This window comes from Carcharhinus amblyrhynchos, chromosome 17, assembly GCF_965287045.1.
Source record: "Carcharhinus amblyrhynchos chromosome 17, sCarAmb.v2.hapA, whole genome shotgun sequence".
Taxonomy (NCBI): domain Eukaryota; kingdom Metazoa; phylum Chordata; class Chondrichthyes; order Carcharhiniformes; family Carcharhinidae; genus Carcharhinus; species Carcharhinus amblyrhynchos.
This window is the reverse complement of record NC_137340.1, coordinates 41,100,126-41,117,853: the sequence shown is the minus strand read 5'-3', so window position 1 is coordinate 41,117,853 and position 17,728 is coordinate 41,100,126. Positions and strand designations below refer to the sequence as shown.

General features: G+C 40.4%; 1 protein-coding gene across 2 annotated transcripts; it reads right to left on the bottom strand.

Moving 5' to 3' along the window:
* Positions 1-279: 279 nt before the first annotated feature.
* On the bottom strand, positions 280-17,394 carry dennd10 (DENN domain containing 10). 2 transcript variants are annotated; one of them, XM_080205852.1, is made up of 11 exons: positions 17,265-17,394; positions 16,974-17,097; positions 15,398-15,594; positions 13,214-13,293; positions 9,825-9,973; positions 7,658-7,769; positions 6,520-6,620; positions 6,165-6,272; positions 4,175-4,269; positions 1,330-1,544; positions 280-705 (listed from the first exon to the last, which is right to left on the bottom strand). In XM_080205852.1, the coding sequence occupies exons 2-10, from the start codon at positions 17,011-17,013 to the stop codon at positions 1,374-1,376; spliced, it is 1,053 nt and encodes a 350-aa protein (XP_080061978.1). In that variant the 5' UTR covers positions 17,014-17,097; positions 17,265-17,394; the 3' UTR covers positions 280-705; positions 1,330-1,373. The 2 variants fall into 2 exon arrangements, with proteins under 2 accessions (XP_080061978.1, XP_080061979.1); XM_080205853.1 differs by having other exon boundaries at positions 17,339-17,391.
* Between the last annotated feature and the right edge of the window lie 334 nt (positions 17,395-17,728).

Genomic DNA, 17,728 nt, shown 5'->3' with positions numbered 1-17,728 from the left:
GAATTCATTAAACTTAAAGCAACATGATCATCAGTCAGGGGTGCAGCCTGAGAGAGTGCGTCACAAAATTTATTTTCTGGTCATGAGATTGGGTAGAAAATTTGCCATGGGGGTTCAGTGTAGAGAAAAGGAAGGTTTTTTGGAATATGATTGGTGAACAACCAGAAGAAAGTGACCAATTAGAAAAAAAAATCATCAGAATGAAAGCTGCTCGTAATACAACGTTTCAATATAAGCGTAAAACTTTAAAAGTTTAAAAAAAACTTCTTTCCCAGGGTATAAGCATCACCAGTAAGGCCAGTATTTATTATAAAAGTAAAATACTGCAGACGCTGGAAATCTGAAATAAAAACAGAAAATGCTGGAAAATCTCAGCAGGTCTGGCAGCATCAGTGGAAAGAGAAACAGAAGTTACTGTTTCGAGTCCACTATGATTCTTCTTCGAAACCAACTTAATTATCCTGGTTATGTTCGAGACAGGATGGTAATGAGCCACCCTCAAAATGCTGAGGTCCAAGTGTTACAGGTATTCCCATAGGGCAATTAAGGAGTTCCAGGAATTTGACACAGTGGTGATGGAGGACAGTGACACATATCCAATTCAGGCTGCTGTCTGGCTTGACAGGGTAGTTGGAGATGATGGCATTCTCATACATTTGCTGCCCTTGCTCTTCTAGGTAGTGGAGATCGTGGTTTCAGAAAGTGCTGTTGGAAAACAATCGGCAGATAAATCAACAGGTAATATAGGTCGGAAAAAGAATATCGTTCAAAAACATTGGTCTGAATTCAATGGTCACAACAATGGGACCTTGTCGTCAGGAAGGCCCTCCTTTGGAATTGGCGTTGGTGGCGGGGTGGCGGTGGGGGGGGGTGTGCAGAATTTTACTGGTATGCCTACCGGTGATCGTACGATTCTGCCTGAGACCAATGGAGAATGCCGTTCTCTGAGCCTCGCCCGCGCCCAGAATCGGGGCGGACATGGTCGGTAAAATTCCAGCCAGGGTGTTCCTGGGGTGGAATATTAAATTCCATACGTTACTTCAGGCAAATTAATTTTTACTGAATTCAAAATCGTGTAACTTTGACTGGAAGAGAGATTGTGATTTCCAAATATTTGAACTTGCATACATGTTCCCCAATTCAGAATTTCACGTGATCCTTTCACATACAGGTGTGAATGCACACTTTGATTTACTGATGGGTGAACTGGCAATTCCAGTTGTATTACTGTGAAAACAGGAAGTAACATGTAGGTTGAAATGCTAAATCTTGTTTCATTTACATAAAAGTAGTTATTAAGCTGGATATTGATTGTTTCTAAGAAATCACCTTGGTCCACTATAGTAAAGGTAGCACAATGAAAACAGCAACAGTCAGATCTGGAGCATTTTCTCAGCAGCTGCTAAATGATACAAGAAATTCTCAGTTGCTGGTGGGAAGCGGTGCTCCTTCAGAATCTCCCGAGTGATTTTGGGCTTTCCTCCCTCATCCGTTGCCAGCGAGGCTAAGTTGGCCAAAATTTCTTTTGTTTTCTGTGAAATGTCCTAAAGATGAGCAAACTGGAGGTCAGCACCAAGAGCAACAAAACCAGAATTTATTATTTAACCTTTTAGTTCAAATCTTTACCCTTTGTTCCCCGATGGAAATAGATTGCACAAGATGTACAAACCAGGAAGGTCTGGAAGTTAATCCCCAATCAGTACTGAAGAAGCTGATTTTAACTGGGACTATGATCAATGTGCTACAATTAGCCTCAGGTGCCCTGAACAGTGGAAAGTCAGCAAGGGCTCCTGCTTAGGGCATCAAGATCAGCAACCATTTCTGGTGAGTGTACATATGGGTACTTGGGTGAAGACAACATTAGCATTGGCTGTGATGCCAACCATGCCTTAAAGGGCCAGCAACACCATTAAGGTTCATGCACGAATGCAATATGAGTAAGGCACAAAGATAAAAGTACCCTTGCACAAGATTCAACACTTTAAGGAGGGGAAGGGAGGAAAGGAATTGTAAGCAAGTAATGGGAGCTGCAACCTACAACAAACTCATTGCTTTTAACAAAGGTATCCATGTTCTAATAGTGCAATGGGTCCACACATTGTTTTTCCCCTGCAGGGCTGGAATTAGAATCCAATTTAAAGGATTCAATGCAATGGGAGTGAATTAATCTTAACCTAATACCCAACGCATTTGAAGCCTTCACACAGAATTTGTCACTGTGAAAAATCATTAAATAATCCACTGCGATATGAATATTCCAATGGTTCAAGTCTCTTAATAGAGAATGAAAAGCTTCAGATTTTTTTTTGAGACTCTATTTGCCTCCAGTAGGAAACAACTTGGGAAGAATCTATACTGGAGTTAGTTAGCTCAGTTGGTTGGACAGCTGGTTCGTGATTCAGAGTGATATCAACTGTGTGGGTTCAATTCCCGTGTGTTGTGAGGTTATTCATGAAGGCCCCACTATCTCAATCTTGCCAGTGATCCTCAGGTTAAAAATCACCACTTGTCAGCTCACCCCTTTGGGAGCTATGATCATCTGGGACTATGGTAACTACCTATTTTATCTTTATATTGTGCTGGATTTCTCATAGCTAATTGCAAACTAATTGTATTCTCAAATGCAATAAAATGGTACGTATGTTAGCTCCATTTGTCATCCAACACTAGTTGCCCTGAGAGAATGCTATACAGTATTACAAATATGAAGTTTGTAAGATGGTCATCTTTTGCGACTGTGGAGTCATATGACCTGTACTGAATTCCACCCAACAAGAAGCTTGGATGGCTTGGTGGTTAAAGGAAGGCCCATGATGTCTTACTGGGAAAAAGCTGCAAGTTATTCACACAGTAAACAATGGCTAATGCAAGTCACAGAGAAGTATTAGGAATGTCAAGTTTTGTAAATGATAATACTTTACACTGTCTATTTAATTGCAAAATAGAACAGTGTTGGGGTTTAATAGGAATAGCTAAGTAGCATTACTACCTGAATAAAAGGTCCATATGAATCACTTTGGCATGAATTTGGCTTTGAGAAGGAAAGAGTCCATAACACCATTTTAATATCAGGTTTCAGGTTAGATATCGCTGAAACTGACAGACAGGTCAGTTTGCCATAATTTGAGAAAGAGAGCAGAGAGATAGAGGCAGTCTGTACTGCACCTTAAGCAGAGAAAATCCTGGCCCTGTCGGTCAGCATGCAAAAAGCAGGTGGGATCTCATGCTTAGACTGAAGAGATCAAGTTCATGAAGATTTAAAGGAGACTGTAAATTTGCCTAGCTTGGCTAGAGAGAAGAAACTCCAATTTGTCTCTCACCATGAAAGTCAGTTCTGGGATTAGCATCCTGCTGGGAAAGAGAAAAAAAGGTTGCAAGTAATCAAGAGCTGAGAATAGCTTTGTAAAGATTCCTGAAGAATTAACTGTCTACTTAAGGGACAAAGTAAAGTATAACCATGGAGGGGGAGTTTCTGTCATTTCAAAATTAAATAGGGATCTTTTCCATAGTTTAGAGCCTAAGTTGTCTACTGAATAATGTTTCGACAATGTTGCCTTCAGTTTGTTTATACAGTAAAAGTCTTAAAATTTTAAATCTTACTACATGATCAGGCACTAGAAGTTTAAGTGTGTTTCTAAGGGTTACTGGTGTCTATGAGGATCATAATAGGAGGACATTTGTGTCACATGTAAAACAGACTAGATAGAATTGGCGAGTTTACTTGATTTAAAGTTGTTAGTAAAGCAGTTGAGTTTTAACAATAATCAGATAGCCTTCATGGTTATGGCTTTCTGTGGCCAACTTTATTGAATTCATTGCAACACAACAACTTGACTTGGTAAAATTTGAAATTGAATTTAAGCTTCAGATTGCTAACCCAATGTCATAACCATGTACTCAACCCCACTTTTGAAAGATCTTTTCTCCTTATCACCCATGAAAACTTTGAGATTGGGAATTCGTGACTTTTTGTTTTTCCATTCATCCTCTAATGTATGCAGAAAAGAGGGTAAAGTCTGTGAACCACAGGGGGGAAAAAAACCTTCTCATGGGCAGGTAATTCTGTATAAAAGGCTTAAAAGAATAAAATGAACCAACAAACTGTGAGTGAATGGAATAGACACAATGTATTCTCCAAACTTCTATAGACAAAGACATAATAGAAAGTAATTACCTTAATCACTTGACCATCTGATTTCTCTGCATCACCAGCTGACTGAACAATGAGTTGTCCAATATCCTTGTGTAGTTTACCCATTGTCATTGTTTCTATGGAAGAGAGAGTTAAACAGTTCCATCTACGTCATTAAAGAGTAATAATAAAATCAGCAGTAATTTCATTCTATGTTAACAGATCTCCCTGATGTGTTGTGAAAATTGATGTTTTTAAAATATTTTTGGGGAAGTAATTTTATTAAGCTAGGATAAGGGTAATAGAGACAGCCTGCCTGTGGGAGCTGAGGCATGAAAACAGACTCAACAAGCTAAATGCATGCATTCATAATGATAGCATGGTCAAAAGGTGTTAGACATAAATAGGGCAGGTTTAAAAATTTGCATTAGGAGATGCATTAGAGATCTTTTTTAGCATTTGATGCTGTATCTTTAAGAAATGTATTTTTTCTCGCGAGGGCTGTTTAATGTTCAGCTCTGTTTTATACAGCGACAATTAGTCTGTACACCAGGCAGCTCACATGCTGAGAATTTTTTATATTTTGAAAAGGTTGAGTTCAAAGAAGTGCTGAAGACAATGGAATTGTGGATGAAAGGGAAATAGGATATTTAAGGAGAGAATGTTGAGTTGATTAGGTGTTGGCTGATTGATGATTCAGAAAGAAGCAAGAAGTGCCTCTGTCTCTCTCTCTCTGAAGGTCACTGTCTGAGACCTGAGGAGAAATAAGTCTCTTTCAGAAACAGCTCTGGGTCAGGAGAAAGTGCAGTTTCGGAGCAACCATGTAGTAAAGTCAGAAAAGTCTGGGTTTGCAAAAAAAAAAACAAGTCTGGTTTCAGAAGGTTTCTTGGATTTCCACTGCAGAGTGGAAGAAGGCTCAAGTTTTCTTTTCTTCTTATAAATAAACCTTTTACTTTAATTTTTTGAAAACCCAAAACTGTCATAGGACTTCTTGCTGCCAGGATCAGCATGTTTTCTTGTTTACAGAATACAAAAAAAGGCTATGGCCTATAACCCATAACCCAAATTTTCCTCTAGGATTTGGTTCGCTCAGTGGTTAACATCATAGTGAGTCAAACAATTTATTACAATTGGCTATTTCCACTGTCATCAGACCCACTGGAAAGGGAGCATATAATCCAGTATTATAATTCTACTGATGCGTAAAATCTTAACACTGACACTAATTTAGAGTTGGATTTATGTAGAATCTTTTGTAAATAATAAACGTTTCCAAGCACTTCACAAGGTGATACTAAACAAAATAGGATTTTTTGAGGACAGGAGACCAAAAGCCTGGCCAAAAAGACATCTTAAAAGGAGGGGAAAAGATCATAGAAACCATATAGTGCAAAAAGAGGTCATTCCTCCCATCAAGTCTGCAGCAACTCTCCAGAAGAGCATCTTACCTAAACCCAACCCCCCTCATGCCTTATCCCCATAATACCATGCATTTACCACGGCTAATCCACCTAAGCTATACATATTTGGACAGTAAGAGAAATTTAAAATGGCCAATCCATCTTTGGACTGTGGGAAGAAATTGGAGCACCATGAGGAAACTCATGCAGACATGGGGACAACGTGCAAACTCCACACAGTCACCCAAGGCCAAAATTGAACCCAGGTCCATGGTGCTGTGAAGCAGCAGTGCTAACTACTGTGCCACCTTCCACCCCAAGTTAGACAGATGGAGAGACTCAAGGGGGAAATTCCAACAGCTCTGGGCCTAAGGATGAGGACATGGCTGCATGATGAAAAATGAGCAAAAGACCAGATTGGAGAAGCATAGAAATTGTGAAGAGGTTCAGGGTTGGAGAAAGTTAGAGAGATAGGGACATGATGGGACTTGCAAACAAGAATGACAGCTTTAAAATCAAGGCAATGCCTAACTGAGAGCCAATGTAGATGAAGCAGTACAGGGGTGATAGATCAATGGGACTTCAGTGAAACAAGAATGACAGTGAAGCAAGCAAACAAACACTAGTGGTACCTTTAGCATGTGGCGCAATAACGATCTCACTTTCTACCAGGTTCACAAATACATCATAGATGTCGGAGCGGTCGACCACTTTTAACTCTATGAAACCAGCTACATAACCTGCATGTGAAGTGAAAACAACCATTACTAAAAGCTATGGATATTTGCCCCTTATTAGTGGGGAAAATATGTCAGAGTTTGCTGCCAGATGAATGGATAGCTGGAAATTCATAAGCACTTTACACATCCCAGAATTAGACAAAGTTTACATTTTCCCATCAAGTTTCAAGTGGAATTAGAAATTGCAGGATTAGCACAACAGAAGTGACTTTCTATGTAGTGTTTGAAAAGCACACAATCTTCTTACCAGTACAAGTCTTCAAGGCCTCGAGCTCATCTTGATTTAAATGCACATATGGATGAAGTATTGACCAGTCCTGCCGATGCCAAATCAATGTGGGCAAAGTCCTGGAATGCAAAGTTACAGAGCACAGTGGTTAGTACGAGCCCCTCACAGCGCCAGGGATCCAGGCTCAATTCTGGCTTTGAGTGACTGTGTGGAGTTTTCCTTACGTCGGTGTGGGTTTCCACTGTTGCTCCAGTTTCCTCCCACAGTCAAAGATGTGCAGGTTAGGTGGATTGGTCATGCTATATTAACCCTTACTGATCAAGATGTGCAGGCCATGTGGGGGGATTATGGGGTTAGGGCAGGGACTTGGCCTAGGAAGGGTGCTCTTTCGCAGGGTTAGTGCAGAGCCAATGGGTTGAATGGACTCTTCTGCACTGTAGGGATCCTATGATTCTATAAAAATGAATATCTGTCACACTTCTCTGCCACCATGGCGGGGGAATTCTCTCAAAAAAATTCTAAGTATCGAATTCACATAAAAACGGGAATAAATCTCGTTGTTTACTTCAGCGGGAATTTCCAATCATTTCTCATATGTACAGAAAGAGATAGGTGAGCACCCACACCGTTGATTCAGATTACTCAATACAAATGGCACCTCTAAAGACAGAAACAATGAAAAGATGTTTCAGACACTGGGAGAAAACAAGATAACAAGGTAGAACCATGAATAAATGGCATAACGGTGTACATCCTTGCTTACAGGATACTAGAGATAGCACCACATAACTTGCATTCTGTGCCAAAATGCTGAGTTTATCATCTATGATCTCAATAGTATTTGCAGTCATCATTGGCGACTCTTTTGATATCACCAGGTCAACAGCCCGTTCACTGACCAAATTGCCACATTGTGAGGTCAGCTCCACTGGACTGCTTCTTTCCATCGAGAATTTTCTTCACTTTTACTCGGCATTTTGTCCCAAAATTTAACCAGAAATCTTCCAGGGATACAGTGCAGAGTTTTCACTCCAGGATCAGGTACTAATGGGCTGTGCATCAGGATAAATGAAAGGGTTAAAAGAGTAGTACCAGAGCTCCCAGAGACACAGACATTCCTGTGCTCACATCATGTGACCCCGTGTGTTGTTTTTACCTGGTAAACTCCTGCAATGCTTCGATGCGAGGATGGTAGACCACAATCCTCTTCTTTAGCATTAGTGCAGTGTACAGGATAATGGTTTCCATTCCAAATTGATTTACTACATCTGCAAAAACAAAATGCATTCCATTGAACACAAAAACGTCTCCACGCGTTTTGCAACATTACCAGAAGAAAACCTGTTTAATACTGAACATTGAATAGTGAAAAATAAGACCATAATGAAAAGTCAAAGAATCTCGGCTCACTTCGAAGAAATCAATTGGCACCACCACGATCCCAGGTTTGAGATACCTCCTTTCAGCTGAGACTAGAGTTGAGGCTTCAGCATTTCTGGGCATGACAGAATGATGCAGTGCATTGTGATACTGTCACTAATAATCCAGAGACTGAGAGGAATGCTCAGGGGGCCTGGGTTTCAATCCCACCATTGGTGGTTGGATTTGAATTCAATAAAAAAAGTTTGGAATTAAAAGTCTAATGATGACCATAAAACTGTTGACAATAGTTGTAGAAACGCATTTGTTCACAAATGCCCTATAGGGAAGGAAATCTGCTGTCCTTACCAGTTCTGGCCTACATGTGACTCCAAAGCCACAGCAATGTGGTTGGCTTTTAAGTGCTCTCTGAAATGGCCTAGCAAGGCACTCAGCTTCATCAAACCACTAAAAGGAATGAAACCAGGTGGGCCACCTGGTATTGAACTAGGCACCAGAGATGACAATGGCAAACCCAGACCTATTGATCTTGCAAAATCCTCCTTACTAACATCTAGGGGTTTGTGCTGAAACTGGGAGAGCTGTCTCACAGACTAGTCAAGCAACAGCCTGACATAGTCATGCACATGGAATCATACCTTATATATAATGCCCCAGATACCACCATCACCATTCCTGGGTATGTCGTGTCCCACCGGCAGGACAGACTCAGCAGAGGTGGTAGCACAATGGTTTACAATTAGGAGGAAGTTGCCCTGAAGTCCTCAACATTGAATCCGACCCCAAGTTTCATGTCTCACCAGGGCAAACATGGACAAGGAAGCCTCTCCTGATTGCCACGTAAATGTTCCTGCACCCCCAACACTCGTCCCTCCTCCCCTAACCCCTGTCTTGGAGAACGCTTACCCAAAGATCAGAGACCGAACGCCCGTGACCGCTGAAGTGTTCGTCAGCAGGGAGGGAACAGTCTTGCCTGGTGATTGTTGAATCAGCAATGCTAATCACTATGCTACATGCCACCTCAACCTTTGCCTGTTTGAGTGTGCAGCTCCAACGACACTCAAGTAACTTGGCACCACCCAGGCCAAAGCAGCTCACTTGATTGGCACCTCATCAACAATCAGTGATGCCCACATCCCTGAGTGAATGAAACATCAATTATGGGCTCAAGTCCTGACTGCTATCCATTTTTCCTCGCTGAAATATCTGTACATGTCCAAATGTACTGAAGTAACAAAATTTGAACTCCATAGCTACCATATCAATCTTTGAACTCACATCTCGAATTAGTTTGGTAACATAACCATTATAGCACTGTACCCCTAGGTGAATGTGAGTGAGTGAGATATTAAAGGATAGCGGGTGGCTATGTTACCTAATTATGGATAATGGATCATCATATGTAAAATGGTTAAGCTAAAATAAAACCAGCTCAAAAATAAACAATTCCAGATATGAGTTAGAAGTATAAATAAGATTGAAGTAGATATTCCTATTATTGTAGTTATTTATACATTACCATATTTGTATCAAACAATAGCTTAATATATCAATGGTTCTAAAGTTCTGGTTGGTAGAAAGTGACACAGTACTGAATCTAACACAAGTTGCAGGGTCCAAACAGATTAAACATTAATATGTGGAGGTGACCATATTTGCTCTGAAATAAAGGCATTCTCATACACATAACACTGTTTATTGCACAAGAGTAAATCTGTAAATGCAACAAACTCTTACTTAACCAACTGTCCTATTTAAGGACGTTATCTTGCCCTCGCTTCCTGCAGTTCTTCCGAACAACATACCATGCTCCATGTCATAACTCAAGAGAAAGAGCAAACAAGAGAACAACATCACTGGACTGGACCTCAACTGCACTCAGTACTTAATGCTGAATCCTATGCTTACTTCATAATACAAAGCATAACATTTTTTGTGCTTACCTTTAATGGATCCAGCAAGATATGCTTTTCTTGAGTCGTAATCCTTCATAAGAAATGAACCATTCTCTTCACTCTGACAGATGCCATTGGTAAGAACAGAAATATAACCTTCCATCATCCTGGCTGGGCTACCATATTTCATGTATATCCTTTGGAAAAATTAGAAATCAAGAGATTTAATAACTAAATTTATTAACTTTTTTTTAACGTGAAGAAGTGTGTTTTTAATGACTAGAATGGTACAGAAAGATACTAATTGCTCTGGCATGGAAAGTACCCCCCATCCTCACTCCAAAGTGAGAACCAGGGAAGCAAAGGTTAATCTTTCTAAATTGTAGGAGCTAGTAAATTTTCAGATTCAAATTCCTGACTCATGTTTCCTGTTTATCAATTGCCACTGGGTCAAAATCCTGGAACTAACTGTTGGTATGCCTACATCACTTCAGCTGTTCATGAAGATGGTTTATCACCACCTTCTCAAAGGCAATTGGGGATGGGCAATGAATGCTGGCCTTGCTGTTGATGTCCAATATCGCATGAATGAATAAAAACAAAAACCCACCAGGCAAATGCATTTCAAGTCTAATTTGTACCAATCACGTCTTATCTATGCAACCAACCAGATATTAACTACATATTTCAGAAATATAATATCATGTGACTCCATAATACAATGTATAGTAAACAGAATAACTGACTGGCAAAGCCTTAATAAATGGCATCATAGAATCAGTCATTGCAGAGCAGCCCAAAAATGTGTTGTTGTAGCCTAAGCATGGCAGCCAATATCTATCAATTAGTCCATGATAGATGCAGGCTTGAGCTTAGGAAAAACTCCTGTGGTGGAAAGTGTTGGGAACAGTCGGTCAAAAATCATCAGTTCTTCCTAAGCATGTTATGTCCACCATATTTCACGTCTCAAAATAATCATATACTGTATCTTAAAATATTATTTTCTTAAAGAAACCCATCTCATTTGAACTTGAATGTTTCAGTACTATCTGTTTCCATTGTAACAGGCTTCCCAGGGAGACAATGAAATGCTAGTCCTGATATTTATGGTGTGGGAGACCAGATCAGAAACTCCAAGGTACGTTATGAAGTTAGCTTAAACCTCAACTTTTTTTTTGATCCTGTATGAATTAATTGATCCACTAGGAAGCCTTTATTAAAACAAACTTTAATTACATAGTTAGCATATAACAAAAAGAGTGAGCATAACTTCTACCAATTGGAAACATTTAAACATGACAAGGTATAATTCTTAACAGCTATCTATCTCTATAGTTGCAACATGTGAACTATCCTCATAGACATAAATCCCTCTTCAGAATTGGCACAAAACCGATATGCTCTTATGGGTACTACGTTTCCAACCTTTAATCCCTCTGGACAGATACAGAAAGACACCTGTCTTCTGACTCCCATACAGCAGCCTCTAGAGAAAAATCTACCACAAACAGCAGAACCCCAGAGAAACAGTTTTACTTCCTAGCAGATCCCTGTCTTAACATCCAAGAGAAAAAGTGACACAGAGAAAGCAACCTCTCTTCCCAACAGCAAAGATCTTGGTTTTTTTTAAGCCTAGTTCTAGCCAGTCACCTGATTTTTCTGTCAATCAACCTATTCAAGTCATACTCTGCAAGATCCAAAAGGAACACACTAAAATAACAAAACAGCATCAGGCCAGACTTAAAACACACATTCTAGCACTCAGGACCAATTATGCTGCTGCAGTAACAACAGAGGTTGCCGGTTACATACCAAGTGGCCGCGGTTAGAACAGACTGCTAAAAAAAATCCTGCACAGAAACATGACTCAAATACATTTCTTAAAGACACAGTATAGTCACAGTGGGATGCAGGAAGAGTATGAATGTTGAAAACAACTGAAGAATTCAGTGAGGCCAGGAAGTCTGATGATTCGTTTCATTTGAATCTTGCAGCCAGCTCTGCCTCCTGTCAGGCAGCTTGGGAAACACAGAACTTGGCTGCAAAGTAGAGGGGTACACTAGCAGCAGGAAATCACTCTTGGGGATAGTACCTGGTAATTGGTGGGAGTGGTCGGGAATTAGGAGAGAGCAGGAAACTCCAGTGGGCAATCGAGATGGGGAGATGCCCACATGGAGAGAGCCAAAGGGGAGGCTGGAGATTGGGACTGAGACAGATGGAAGGCTTCCTAGAGGGGACGGGGAGAGGCACTCCATAAGGGCAATCCTTCCCATAATGCTCCTCAGAAGGTCCAACTTCGGCACAGCTGATTCTGAATTGTTTTACGTTCCTCCCTCCCTATCACCTCCTGAATCACAATTATTTCAGGGATGTTATTTATATCCTCTACAGTGAAGAGAAACACAAAATATCTGTTAAATTCTTGAGGATCAGAGCTCATTTGACTCTTTTCCTTTTTAAATGTCTGCAGAAATTTTTAGTGTGTTTTTATGATTCTAGCTAGCTTTTCCTCAAACTCTAATTTTACTCTCCTTATTCATCTCTTAGTCATTCTTTGCTGTTCTCTATATTTTGTCCAACAGTCTGATCTGCCACTCATACTTGCAGAATTATACCCTTCTTTCAATTTGATACTATTTTTATCTTTTATAGTTAGTCATGGATGATGTGCCCTTCTCTCAGAGTGTTTCTTTCTCACAGAAATGTATCTTTTCTGAGTATTCTGAAGTATCATCTTAAATATCTGCCACTCCATCTCCACTGTCCTTTAATGTAATTTCCCAGTTCACTTTAGCCAGTTCTGTCTTCATATCCTCATAATTGCCCTTATTTAAGTTTGAGACACTAGTCTTTGATCCACTCCTCTCTCCCTCAAACTTAACGTGAATTTCAATCATATTATGATCACTGCTATCTAGGTGTGCCTTCACAGTAAGTTCATGAATTCATGTGTCTCAATGCACATGAACAGCTCTACCTGCTTGGTACTAAAACATGCTGTGTCCTCAGAAATTGTCCTGGAAATACCCTATCCCTTAGCTAACATCAAAAAAAATTATCTTTTTGTTATTACTAAGACTGTGCAAGTTGACTGCAATGTTTCTTATATTACAACAGTGAGACACTTAAGAAAATAGCGCATTAGCTATAACACCTTTTGGGGTATCCTGAGGCCATGAAAGGTGCTACATAAATGAAAATTCTCTTCTCAGAATGCAAGAGATCTAATCAATTAAGTCACTTAAGGAAGCTGATTAAATATAAATTCTTTCTGTCTATGCATATAAAATTATAATTTGTGATTATTTTTAGCCATAAGCCACTCAGTATATGAACTGTACCCAGCAAAGTAGGATATTGATGCATATGCAATCCTCAGAGAGATCCATAATGACAGTGATATAAGGTGCAACATTATGTAAAAGCTTGTAACTCACCTACATAACACTCTCCCAAAAGATGCATATTTCTCTGGGTTGAAATCTCTGGCAGTTAGAACTAAAGAAAAATGGGTCACCTGTGGTAAGAATGAAGAAGAGGATAAATTTCACATGCATCATTGTTACACTTACACTTTTATTTCAACTTTTAAGTTCTACGCAAAATATGAAATAAGTGTTTTGGAGTGCAAAATAATATGGCAAAGACATAATAAAGTTCTCCATATTTACTGCCATATCATATACTATTTACAGCACAGGCCATTCAAGAATTCACAGGAGTTTCCTGACTCTGCTCTGAACAGACATATTAAAATATTTCCATTATCCAACTCTTCATTTCAAGGCCTCGCAGAATTAAGTTGTTCTGTTCAAATAAAAATATTAACCAACCAGTTTTTTTTCATATATCACCATCATTTGTGTATGAATGAATGGAAAACTGAGCTCCACATATCAATGTCACTTGGACCTACCATATACATTGAAACTCCATATGTTATCAATCAGGAAGACTGCCTAAGTTTATGTTTGCAACTTTACCAGCCTTCATGTTACTCATCCTGTCTATCACTGAAAGCCTTATTCATGTGTTTGCCACCTTTTTTAAAGTTTATTTATTAGTCACAAGTAAGACTTACATTAACACTGCAAAGAAGTTACTGCGAAATTCCCCCAGTGGCCAGGTTTTGGCACCTGTTCAGGTCAATGCACCTAATCAGCACGTCTTTCAGACCATGGGAGGAAACCAGAGCTCCGGAAGAAACCCACGCAGACACGGGGAGAATGTGCAAACTCCACACAGATAGTAACCTAAGCCGAGAATTGAACCCAGGTCTGTGGCGCTGTGAGGCAGCAGTGCTAACCACTGTGCCACTGAGCCGTCTATGACTTCTTCAAAGTTCTGCACTTTGGCTCCTGAGCTCCATGCTTTGTCAACTCCAACTCAGTCAAAATTGAGTTGACACTACTTACCTTGTGAACCTCCTCCATGTGCCACGGTGTGGAGATGCCGGCATTGACTGGGATGGGCACAGTAAGAAGTCTCACAACACCGGGTTAAAGTCCAACAGGTTTATATGGAATTACGAGTCTTTGGAGCACTGCTCCTTCATCAGATGACTGAGACTTCTTACTGTCTTCTACGTGCTTTCAGTTTGACCATTTTCATGCTTTTTGAAAGGGTTCTAGTACAGTAAATTCTTTAACTTTGTTTCTTTGAACAGCAAACATACACTAATAATCAAGGATCATAAAACATGACTGACTGTACAGTTTTTTAAAAGTTATTTTGCCAAATAAGAAGGATACCAAACACCATTGTTGTGACTCTGTCCTTCTCTAACACAGAGCAGCCTTCAGAAGCAGCTTGGTAAGAATATAATTGTTGGTGTTCTGAGGAGTATCTCCTTGTTTTCTTTCAAAAATGTACTAATAAAAAAATGAAAAGTTGCTGCTTATGTGGAAGTGCACACAATTCACCATCTCCCCTCCGAAGTTACCTTTGGCAAATTAAAAGAGTAATGAGTGATCATTTCTCAACTTTGCTGAAAATGGTCTCTTTCTCAGTCATAGAATCATGGAATAGAGTGAAAAAGGAGGCCATATAGCCCATCAACTTTACACTGACCCACTGAAAGTTAAAGTTAAATGTTAACTGACAAGGCAAGGACATGCAAACTCCACACAGTCACCCAAGGTTGGCACTGTGAGGCAGCAGTGCTAGCCACTGAGCCACCACACCACTGCTATTAATTGAATAAGGAATTTTGTTTTTTTCTACACTTCCAATCCCCAAATCAAAACTACACTGGCACCGAGGGGAAAGATTCCCCCTGTGTACCACATATATCAAAGTTTAAACAGGTGTACAATTTATTACACTCTATGCACTAAATAGACCTCTGTTTTCCCCACATTGTTGGGTAGACAGTCTGTGGTCTCCATTTGTCACCCAGCTTCTGGGCGATGCACTAGTATGGTGCAGTTTGGCAGAATCTAAAATTCCCTCTGACTCTGCAAAAGAAAGCTCTCCCTTTTGTGTAGTCAGTGGGTCCCTGAGTGACAAAACGACAGTGCCCCTGGAACAGGTTGGTTTGTATTTGGCCCCAGAGGCTGACATTGAAAGTGGGGAAGAAAATTTCTCCTCAGATGAAGACACATCTATAAACTATTACCTACCTTTGACAATGCGGTGGTGTCCTGGACTTGTGTAGTTATGATATAATACCAGGTTCTTCTGAACTGGCCAAAGACAAAGGTGTGAAGGACATCATTTTCACCAGAAAGGCAGCATTTCCTTAAAAGTAGTACTCGGAGTTCTGCTGTGATGGTTGGATAGCACCACACCCACAACGCATCGCCATTTGTGTCTTTTTCTAAGAGAGAAGCACATTCATCTTGAGTGGGTGGAGGAGAGCTTTGAAGTTATAAAGATGTACTTAACAAGAGCCCTTTTGGGAAATTCGCCTTTAAAGCAGCAGCTTCCCCTTCCCCACTGATGCATTCAGAAATCAAGTGTGTTGCTAAGAATTAAACGAATGTATCAATAGTATGAGGGGCATCGGCAGAAGAATTCCTGAATATAGCAATTAGCATGCAGAACTGTGCTGAGGTGCCACTCAGTTTAATGGCTATCAGTTCAATGGGGCGGCATAGTGGTTAGCATTGCTGGGTCCGGGTTTGATTCCTGGCTTGGTCACCATCCGTGTGAAGTTTGCACATTGTCTGTGGAGGTTTCCTCCCATGGTCTGAAAGACATGCAGGTTAGATGAATTGGCCATGCTGAATTCTCCTTCAGTGTATCCAAACAGGTGCCAGAGTGTGGCGACTAGGAGATTTTCACAGTAACTTTATTGCAGTGTTAATGTAAGTCTACTTGTGATACTAATAAACATTAAACTTTAAAAAAAAGCCGCTTATATTATCAGTATCTGTAACTTCTCATTATTTAACATGTCTAATAGACATGATTATAAAATGTCCACAAAGTCAAGCACGCACAAACATAAACTTGTATTTGGCCAAATACTGCATTAGCCCTGAGTTACAATAATTGCAATCCTATGGCAAACTTTTTTTTAAGTGCAATTCTTTTTCAACTTTTTTGGTGATCAAATTTGATTACGATGCGGGAAGAGGAATATGGAATTTAAAATGCTGTGGGTATAAATGCCCCTTTTAAAGAGCGGTTGGACGGAATCATTCAGAGCTGTACAGTTCCTGGGGTGGTGAGGGCGAGGCATCATTAATGAATGGAAAAGAATGAAGGAGTCCTCCTCCACATTGAGCAGCAGGTTTTACTACCCAACACAAGGCGAGGCTGCCTATGACAATGTCTCTTTTTTCTGCGAGACAGTTTGTTCTATAAAGCTTTGTGAGCACCAGGCCTTTCGACCTGGCATACCAGCATCATGTGACCGAATAGGAAACACGGAAATCCCATTTCCAATATATATGTTTGCAAAAATGGATCAACCACTTCGATATAGGAAACAAAACGCGTACTGCCTGAGCATATATGCAAATATTGGTTGTATCAGAATAATAAAATCCACTGGATTTCATCTGCTTTGCAGGATCGCTTTTGTACACATTCCGGGAGCGAGAGAGGGGTGCCGAAATTGCAAAATGCAAACCTTGTATGGACCTAAAAGACCGGACAAGCGGGCAGCATTCAGCACAGCGTTAGTATAGAGCAAGAGTCAGAGGAACCTATTATCCAAGGCAGGCTCGCTCCACGTCTGCCGACCCTTACCGACCAGCCCCACACTCAGCATCAAAGGCGTCTCAGCCATGGTCTGCCCAGCAGCTCAGTAAATCAATGGAAGGAGAACACTCCCTCTGCAGCAAATCTTCAGCAGGAGTTGGACAAGAAATCACTGTGGAGGGAAACGAGATTGTTACTGCTTACTAGAACAGTCACTTGTGCTGTCACTGACACAATGTAACCAGGAGTAATGTGTTACTACAATATAAACGACTCTTAAAGTCAGTTACAGATTGTGTCACTGCGACTTATCGCTACTATCGTCAATGTAAATCTTACTGCAGTTGGTACTCTTGACTGTTCTCGCTCAGAAGCATCAGTTTTCGGCATAAATAGCACAGGCTCACGGTTACCTTTCAGGACCTCGGGTGTCCCAGTTAAAAACTGTCCGCCTGGCACTGACAAGTCTTTTTATATATAATTGTGCAGGAACTGAGGTGGCCGAATGGAGGCGTGCAAGGAGCAACATAATGTGCACACGCTCAATGAGTGAAGTCTTCCAAGACTACAGGATATTTTAAAACGCTGTTTTCTGTTTGCAGGCTTAAAATGAGCACTCTGAATAGAAACGGAGCCTGCCATTGTGCCAATAAAATAAACAGAACATACGCTGCGAACAAAAAGCATAGGGTATTCAATGGAATCACTTTGTGACAAATGTTTCCTGAATCTTATAACACTGTGACAAATGTGTCCCACAGCGATTCTCCGTCAAAATTAGCTGTGAAGAAAGTGTTCTCCAA

Excerpts from the sequence above, each read along its gene's own strand:
- dennd10 (XM_080205852.1), bottom strand. The coding sequence starts at position 17,013 with ATGGCTGAGACGCCTTTGATGCTGAGTGTGGGGCTGGTCG. Across the intron at positions 13,294-15,397 it reads ACACCACCGCATTGTCAAAG|GTGACCCATTTTTCTTTAGT; the intron begins GTAGGTAATAGT and ends TTCTTACCACAG. Across the intron at positions 6,273-6,519 it reads GGCCTTGAAGACTTGTACTG|GTTATGTAGCTGGTTTCATA; the intron begins GTAAGAAGATTG and ends CTTCACATGCAG.